The following is a 10,072-nucleotide window of genomic DNA, read 5'->3' as shown; positions in this document are numbered from 1 at the left end:
CTGGTTCTGCGAGAGATCATGCTGGCCTGTTAGGCATGATGTGGAACCCTAAGGAAGACACGTTACAGTTTCCACGGAAAGCCATTGTCATTCCTCCTGACGTGAAGTTCACGAAACGACAAGTCCTCAGTTCTGCTTCATCAACATTTGATCCTATTGGCCTCATCTCCCCAGTTCTTGTTCCAGCCAAGAAATTCATTTCATCTCTATGGGATAAGGGATTTGACTGGGACGAAATTCTCCCTGACGAACTCCAACAGCAGTACAACCAAATCGCCAAGGAAATAGAAGCAGCTTCAACATTTGTCACCTCACGTTATTTGGACTTTGACAAAGCCTTACCAGTAGAAATGCATGTATTTTGTGATGCATGCCCCTCTACTGCAGCTGGTTGCTGTGTCTTCTTTGCTCAGAATGAGAAGGTCAGATTCATTGGCTCCAAGGTCAAACTTTCCTCATCTAAACATGCACGAACAGTTCCCCAGTGGGAATTAATTGCCATGGTAATGGGTGCTCGCCTTGGTGCAGCCATAAGAGAAATTTTCAGCAAGGATTACCCATCCATCTCATCCTACTACTGGACTGACTCCACCATCTGTCTCCATTGGCTGTACAGTACCAAGCAACTCCCAGCGTTTATTCGCAATCGGACAACAGAGATCTTGAGGCTTACTGACCTATCCAGCTGGTCCCATGTCAGTTCAGCAAACAATCCTGCAGACATACTCTCCCGTGGATGCAGTGCGGATGAGCTCCTACAATCAGCACTATGGCAAAGAGGTCCTCCATGGTTAACAGCCCATTCGCTCTGGCCAAGATGGAGTCCTAAGAGCTTTGCAGAAGACGATGTTGTCGCAGCCACAGCTGTGGACAGTCATGTTCCTGGCAAGCAGTCTAACATAGGCAGTCTCCAAGACTTGATTGACATCTCACGCTTCCAGTCCTATGAAAACATGCTTCGCACGATGTCCTATGTCTTGAGATTCATTTCCAACCTGAAGCATGCCTCTGGTAAGTCACATGGGTCACGCCAATGCCCGTCAGTCATTGACTTGGTAATTCCAGTTCCCACAGCTGCTGAAATATCGCAAGCAGAAGTCGTACTTCTTCGTGCTCACCAGATTCAGCATTTCAGGCAAGATCGAGACTATCTTTGTACAAAGCAGTCACGACCCACCCGTCAGCACTTCAAACCCGGACCTCAGTTGGTTCGTCAACTTAATCTGAAGCTCAACTTAAATGACCTTCTAGTTGCCCTCGGCAGACTCGAGCATGCAATGCTCGAACAAGATGCAAGAGAACCAATTCTCATCGCTAAAAAGTCTCAGTTCACAACTCTGCTTGTTCGTTCAGTTCACGAGAGACAGCTCCACGCTGGAGTAAGAGACACTATTGTTGCACTGCGTAAGAGATTTTGGTTGCCATCAGCACGAAGTGAAATTGCAAGGGTGCTCAAGCATTGTGTCAAATGCCGATACCAGATAGGGGGAGCATACAGGCTACCCCATTCACCCCCCTTGCCTGACTTTCGCCTCAACAAGGTGAAACCATTCTCTACAGTGGGGATTGATTTTACCGGCCATCTGACGGTCAAGAATGGTAACAAGACGGAGAAATGTTATGTCTGCCTGTTTACCTGTAGCACCACTCGCAATGTAAATTTGGAGATCGTTGATGACATGACGACCGATCAGTTCCTTCTTGCATTCAGGCGTCACTGTGCCATCTATGGAACTCTTTCACTGATCCTGTGTGATAATGCCAAAACATTCCAGAAAGGGGATGAAGAAATTCAGAAGTTGTTCCAAGTCATAGAAGATCAAACCGTGCAGCATCACTTCGCCCTGAAGAGAGTTCAGATGAGGCATATTCCTGCCAAGTCACCGCACTGGGGAGGCATGTATGAGCGACTGATTGGAGTAGTTAAGTTGTCAATCAAGAAAGTTCTTCGTCGCGCGCTCATTAGTCTACCCGAGTTACAAACACTCATCAAAGAGGTTCAAGCAGTTGTGAATGATCGCCCAATCACATTCGTCTACCATGATGTGAATGATCCAGAGCCCTTGACACCGTCAAAGTTGCTGTATGGGTTCGATGTTACAGCTTTGCCACACCCTGTTGTTGATCCTGACGAGTTGGAGGATGAAGACTTCAATGATCATGATCAACTCAATAAGGCCTTCAAACGACGCTCATTGCTATTTCAGCACTTTGTTCAACGGTTCAAGAGTGAATACCTTGCTTCGCTTCGGGAGCGTCATGTGTATCAGTCTAAGAAGCGAGGATCGCAGGAGGAGATCATTAAAGTCGGGGATGTCGTACTTATGCACGCTGAAAATGTTCCTCGTAGTTCCTGGAAGTTAGCCATTGTAAAGAAAGTTCTCCGTGGCAGTGATGGCCTAGTTAGAGCGGCAGAGATCAAAACAAATTCCGGAGTCACCAACCGTTCAATACATCTCTTGTATCCCTTGGAAGTCACACTAACGGACTCTAAGGAACACTTTACAGGAACTGAACTGCAGATTCCACAGGTCGAAACACTCAGAAGAAGCAAACGAATTGCTTCGCGCGCCTGCCCCCAGTATGTGGAATCTGGTGACTAGTAATCTAGACCGCAATCTTATTAACCTGCGGTGTGCGTGCGGCACATGCGTGGAGACAAAAAACGTGCTCGACTGCACCAGAGAACTGCCATGTTGTCAATTAATTCAGTCTTGTGGTTTACACAAAACACTTACGCAATTCTCAAACTTAACAGTCAAATTATTTCTATTAATCCATCGCCTCGAAATCTTTCTTCAATATTTTAATCTCCAAGGACAACTTTGAACACTCTAAAAGTAGTTTTCTTTTCCTAATTCGTAATACCGTAGTATGTCTTCTTCTAATTCTGCTGTGGAACTGACAGTGGCCTTTTTCAGCCCCTTCTTCGATTTGATGGTAGGCTTTTGGAATACTGATGTCTTGTCTTCTTTGGCTTCCTTTGGTTTGGCTGAAGGTTTTGTTTCATGCTTTGCTTTTGCATCTAAATGAACAAAAGATTGGTAGATACATGAAAATCTCATCTTTAAACTCATCGCGTTTGAACAAAGCTAAGTTGCGATTTAAGTAAGAAAGAAACATTTTCATTTGGGAACGCGATAATCGCGCCTGACCTAGCTTCAAATTGACAACTTGCTCGCAGAGAAACGAAAGAAGGACATTTTGATTTATAAATGTTGTTTCTGGTTATTCTAAATTATCTCACCTTCGGTCTCAGGTGTAGTGCAGACAACCTCTTCACTCAAACACAATTGGTGCGTCTTCAACCTTCACAGGCTCCAAGTTTGCGCTCTCTCTTCCAAGTATATCAAGGACTGTATCGTCCAGCTCTGTGAGTTCACTCCCTCCTGCACCGGTCTTTTTCGAGTCACTGACTTTTTTTTATCGTACCGCGGCGAATGTTTGCCCAGATAACATCTCTCAGGGTTTTTATGTTGTTGACGTTCGCTCCAACACCATTCAGTTGTCTTAAGATGCTTTCCCACGTCTCTTGTTTCGCCTTTTTCGTTACAGTCGAGGAAAATGGAGCCAAAACAACTGATTTGTTATCCCTCACAAGCTGTGCTAATAGCATTTCTGGGATTTCGACAACATGCTGAAACGACAGGGAAAAAATCGACGCGGTCTACGAAATAAATTTTCCGCACTGAGCTGAAATAATTTGCACTTGTAGTTTACATATCCACTCAGTGCTATTTACAATTGTACGGTTACAATTGTAATTAACACTTGTAGTAAGACTACTTGTACACGTGTAAATTCCAGTGTTTGAATTTTTTTTATTGAATTCTTGTATTTACAAGTCGGACTTTACATGCGTTTTTTACAACTGTAGAATCTACAATGGAATTTCTTTATTGAACTGACCCCAGGATGATGTGGACTATTCTGTATGCAAAGATGACAAAAAGTGCAAAAATTAAGCAGATCGAAAAATGGGCAAAGCTAAACAGAAACTTGGTCTTGGTGTTTCAAAAAACAGGAAAGGCCCTCGTGTAAAGAAATAAGTTGGCAACAAAAATTAGAGGAATTACTCAAACCTACAAAGAGGGATTTTACTCTACTGGGTGTTATTGTGAATCACATTGATGAAATATGGAGTACAGGCCATGTTGATATGCAAAATCTCAATAAATGGAATAAGGAAACAAATCTAACCATTCTTTATCTAACCATTTGAAGCATTTTCATGAAAAACCAAAAGAAGAATGAAGATATTTAAACATGTAGCACGATATAGGAATGTAGTTGATGAAATTAAAAAAGATTGCATAATCATATAAACAACTGGTAAAGAGCGGAAAGACGCTAACCCAAATTTCAAAACAAAGTATACGCTAAATAAAGAGTGGTATTGTGATGTTTACAACAATAACCATAATTATACCCTCTGTGAAAAGTGGACTCATCAAAAGCAAAAAGTGTCAACGTAATATGCATAATTAAATCCAATTTTTTCAAACTGTTGAAATAATCATAATCTGGAAATTTCAATATACTTAAACACACCTTCAAGAATGCTTAAAAATTATCTTTGTGTAGTATTACATATGAAAATTATCAAATCAAATAATATGTTGAATAAGTCTAATCTTAAAAGCTTGGCAAATCGAAACTGATAAAACTGTTGTTTTGAAATGAAAGGACTGAAATTTGTTGAGGCTTTGAGTATCACATTTGAAAAGATGTCACTAGATGGTGCAATCAGTGAGACAGCTTACTTTTAACAGCTCACAGTAGTGGTATCCACTCACTCGGGGCTGATTTTTTCGAATTCTCCCAACTTAACCTATGACGTAAATGATGACGTCATCTATTCTAGCTAGGAGAATTGATTTTTTGACCCTATGACGTCACCACTATCACCTTTACAACCTGACCTATGAGGTAAATGATGACATCATTAATTATAGTTAGGAGAATCTGTCACGCTTCGATCCTTCCAATCCATGTGGTAACCTTAAAAAAAATGCGCATGTGTAGTTCTTAAAAATGACTTCCCAGTCCCCCTCTCGTGTGAGAGCATTAAAACCATATCTCCCGTGGTAATTGGGCATGCCTTGAGGGGTTGGTTACCTTCGACTTGTGTCATGATTCCCTGATTGCTATGAAAGATGCGGGTGGGTATCATCAAGTAGTCATCTTGACTCATTGTTGCTGGGACTGTTTACACTATTCACATTTTTCTTTTTTTTTTCTGTCTTGACTTGAAAGGGGAATGGTAACTAGTTTCGGGGGTTGTGGTATGTGTGACACATGTAATTCTTTATGCATGCATACAAGATTAAATAATATTTATTAAAATATTTATTACAATGTTTATGGTAAGAAAAGAACACTGCGTGGATAACATGAACGCCAATAACATGGATGTGTCAAAATCAGTAATAGCTCCTTATGATGAGAATCTTTTTCTAGGTAATGACGAGGAAAACCCTAATTAAAAACTTAATGCCTAGCAAAGTAAAAAGAGACCACTGATATAATTTGAAGTATGGCTTGCAATAACTCTTCTAGGGTAATCTCTCCACAAATGCAACTGGTTATTAAAAACACAATTTTCTAAAGAGAGTAAAAAATTCATTTTAAAACGATGTATGTGACACGATAAGGATCATGGTTCTTCTAAACTCACCCTCAGTAAATCTCTACGAACCACGAGGGAGGTAAAAACTTTCCTTCTAGTCTACGAGTGTTACATGTTTGACAGGGACATCTATTAATTCCTAACTGGGGAAAAAAAACCAAACACTCACCCTAAGGTGTCCAATGTATTGAGTGGGCTCTAGAGACACAGCACGACATGCATTCACAGAAGAACCATGATCCTGATACATATTTCTAAAAAAATGTTTAAAAACTACCTGTTGGTTTTGATTGGGTTTTTAGAGATAACAGTGGATTGGCCTACACCCATGAATTTCAACATACTTGCACAAGAAACAAGTACAATAAGGATAAATGCCGTAATCTGCATTTCTTGTATGCTGCAGGAAAGAGAAAAAATGATACCCTATGGAATGTTCCTGAGAAAATAAAAAATCACCAATTCGTGAGGAAAAGCCACCAAGGAGGCACCATATCATAGTCCCGATAATGTTTACAACCTCTACATATACAATGGTTTCTGTGAAGAGAGGCGCACCCATAGAGATCACGGAAGTGAACAACCCAATTGAACTATAGATTTAAAAAACTGACCTGAATACCCAATGAGGAATGTGGCAAGGATAATATTCTATGGGATAACAATGTCTCCATAGCCCGTGAACAAGATTCAATCTTGCACAAGTTACGGACTTAAAAAACAAAAAGAAAAAAAACCTACCTTAGGTAAGAAAGAAACAAGATCCAGCTAGGAAATTATCAATCATTTTATGCCATGTATGCACTTCGCAGGAACACGTCTTAGGGGATGCAAAAAAAAAGCCAAGTCTTAGAAGGTACTATTTAATGTTAAATGAAAAACAACAAAACAAAAAACTTACCAAATGCCTGTGTACTTTTTCGCACTGCTTGGATTTTTTGTCAATCATGTGATTGGTCCACTTGTAGATTAGGAAGTTTCGTTCTTTGGATGGTAACGCATCAGTGAAATAGGTCAACTGTAAAAAACAAACCAATGATTTACTTGGAAAAAATACCTTTAGATAAAAAAGCACTCACTTTGTCCCATGTTTGAAACATATTAATCTTGTCTTGTATGACTTGGAGCAAGATGATCAATTTTATTTCCAATGGACATCTTTCAAGGTTCATCCGTAGCCGGATCTCCACTTTGAAAAGGACTGGAAACGGTAAGCTGACAACCATCCTTACGCGAAGAAGGGAAAGACTCAAATGAGATCCAATGGACGTGCAACATTCCTTTTTTATAGTAGTGACATGAGGAGTCCTAGTACTGGTAGGAGGGGAGGGGGAGGGGAGTGGGATATCATGTACACTTCGACGCATGACCAAATATGGTCATGGGAAGAGCACATAGACAGAGTAGCCTACCATATACGGAATAGAACAACGCATTGACCTACCATATATGGGAAATGACCTTTGATATGACGCCATCTAAAAATAGGAAGGGTATTGTTCTCTCTGCATCCTACCATATATGGCAAACGACCTTTGATATGAAGCCATATAAAAATAGGAACTGTATTGTTCTCTCCACATCTTACCATATATGGGAAACTACCTTTGATACGACGCCGTGTAAAAATAGGAAGGGTATTGTTCTCTCTGGTGACGTGGGTACCCCCTAAGAGAATGATGTGTCATAGATTATAAAAAAACACATGGCGTGCACCCCTTGCCAAAATTTGTTTACACTGATCATGGAGAACGAGAACACGTACTATCTTTTGGGTTATGATCAGGACATGGTAGAAGAAACCCTTACATTATTGGCAGAAGGCGAAAAGCACCCGGAACGTCCCATTACCACGAACGTCATGGAACCGGTACACCTCTTGCAAGAAAAGAAGAAAGGAGCAAGACAGGCGAGACTCTTGAACGAAGAACGGAAACGTGAAAAGGTCTGTGAAAACAAGAGATGTAGTCGCGAGAAAAAGAGACACTTGAAAAAACTATTGAAAATGAAAGAGGTATGTTTTTTATCTTTACAGATGGTTACACTTTATGTGTTATTTGTGGACTCCCTGAACAATCATTTCTGTGTGGTACTTCATTCCATTGTGAAAACGACCATGGAAGTCATGGAAACGAGATTGCAAGATTTGGTGCAACGGTGATTATCATTTATTTAATTTTACACAAAAATCATAACGCCATTTTTAATGTCAAATTTTTTATTCTTAAAAAACAGGTTATTGAACAATATCGATGAGAAGGGGGAGTACATTATCGAGATACAATTAGAAGAATGGACGTGTAAAGTCAGTGTAATAAAAGTTACATGATGCAACACAGGTCTGGTCTTACTGTTGCGTGCGTAGTGTGTGCCCAATCGTTTCTATTCATCTTACCCCATCTCTCACCATAGGCTTGATATTTCTTTTTGTATTTGTCTTGTGTGCACTTGATTAGGTCCCAGGTGGGTCCTTGGGATGCATTCAAATCTTCCATCTATCGTGTTTGCTCTTGGCATTGAAATACTCTAAATCATGTATTCTTGCTACAGGATCCAAACATTCCCATTCCATCATGGCTCTAAGAATCTCGAACATCGCGTTTTATGCGTCTGTTTTTAGCTACTAGACTGTACCACGTGGGAGAATATTTCCCATGCGTCCAAGCCTCCGTGTCACCAACTAATAACGGGACAGTTTTTTGGTATTGTTCTCTCCACTTCGTGTAAGTATCCATGACGTCCATTACAGTGTGTGCCTTGGCTTGTAATTACTTTCCCAAATCCATGTACTCGAACCAATGAGTGAAAAGATGAAGTTGTTTGTGGGCTCCCTTTGGGGAGGCATAGTGTTTTAGTTGCTCTGATATGGGGTCTTGGATGTCCTCAGCACAAACCATCAGGTAGTTGCTAGTGCTTTGAGGATCCCCATAATAATACGGGGGAATATCTTTTTTCCGCTTGCACACCTGCTGTAATACGTTTAGAAATAACCAAATGTCCTTGTACTCTCTGACCTTGGAAACGACCCTGTGCCTTAGTTCTTCGCAGAATCCACATCTAGATTCGAAACCCAAGATGTGAAAGAAGAGAATGGATGGTCAAAGGGTCTTTTCACGCTCGTCTACGTAGAACTTGTAGTTCGGATGAGAACATAGTTAAGTTCAGCGGGACCCCTTTCCTCTCTATTGCACATTACGTTCAGCCTTTCTGAAGTGAACTGTGAGTATCGTTGCACCTTGTGAGAACTGAACCAATTGATTCGTATCCGTCTCACTTATCTCCGTTTCTATCTCCTCGATATGTGGATTACGTAATTTTACGTATTGAATGATGGGAGTGTCGTACGAATACATTCCTGTCAAGAGCAGTTGATACGGGACTCGTCTCAATAAGATTGTTGTATGATCGCCTACCATGATGGGATTGCATAGAGAGGAATAGACATACAAACTCCTGGGTTTGTCATCTTTCTTGTAGGTACACGTCCTGGTGTTTAGGAATGTCCAGGTTACTTCATAGAGATAAAATACAACGGCTTTGAAATTGAGGGAGTAAGACAAGTCGTAGAGGTTGAGGGAATGTTTACGAACACCACTTTGTCATTTGGAAAGTGATTCCTGCCAACCCTGATGGTTTTTCTCCAGAGTCGAGTTGTTTCCATTTTGAATGGTGGGTGTCCCATCTGACGCAAGGGGTCCATTTTGTATCCATTGGAACAATAGACACAAATCCTCGCGTAGCATGACTTGGACAAAGGCAGCCACCATATCCAAACTCAGGGTGGAAGTTTTAATGTTCTTGGCAGTGAGGGCACACGTTTCACTCTCTTCATCCAAGCTGACATTGAACTGTAAGTGTTTATTGGTGAGATTGATGTAGAACGTGTTATCCAAAGCGATGACGAAATAGTCGCATTCCATGTCAAAGAAAGCTTCAAGCAAATCATGTACGGTCACCAACCTTTTGTCTTGTACATCCTTGTAACAAACTGTGGTGATTTTTGTGTCATAGGATCAGCTTAGTGTATTGTATACTTTGTGCACAGTTCGTAAAAGTACATCGTCAGCTGTCAAGGTTTGTAGATAGTCTTGTAATAATGATTCACACGGTAGACTGATGCTGGCCAATCCTGCCTCCCAATCGCCCTCTAGATTGATACAGTGCAAGAGGCGATTTTTCCGGGAATGATTTGTATTCTGTCGATAGTATTTGATGCTACCATCGTTGCTAGGTAATGTAACATAGAAGTGATTCATCATCTTTGGACACTTAGCACACACGTCTGAAATGAATGGTGAGTATGGACGGACTTTCAGTGGGGGTGTTTAAGACCGTGAGCTCTATTCTGATTTGATCTGACTGTCTTAGACTCTATCCATCCTCTACTGTCATGACGAAACTGCTTTGTTAGATTAGGTCCAGTGGTCAATGCCTGAGAATTGC

General features: G+C 40.9%; 1 protein-coding gene across 1 annotated transcript in view; it reads left to right on the top strand.

The window, feature by feature from the left end:
- LOC149035370 (uncharacterized) overlaps positions 1–2,603 on the top strand; it is a 3,918-nt gene extending 1,315 nt beyond the window's left edge. The window contains exon 1 of the mRNA XM_089191267.1: positions 1–2,603. This exon is cut by the window's left edge and continues 1,315 nt beyond it. Coding sequence (XP_089047393.1) covers positions 1–2,603 — 2,603 coding nt within the window.
- The last annotated feature ends 7,469 nt before the right edge of the window (positions 2,604–10,072 follow it).

Source organism: Pocillopora damicornis, chromosome 13, assembly GCF_964200805.1.
Source record: "Pocillopora damicornis chromosome 13, jaPocDami1.2, whole genome shotgun sequence".
NCBI lineage: Eukaryota > Metazoa > Cnidaria > Anthozoa > Scleractinia > Pocilloporidae > Pocillopora > Pocillopora damicornis.
Note: the sequence above shows the minus strand (reverse complement) of the source record. Positions and strands in the feature narration are given on the sequence as shown.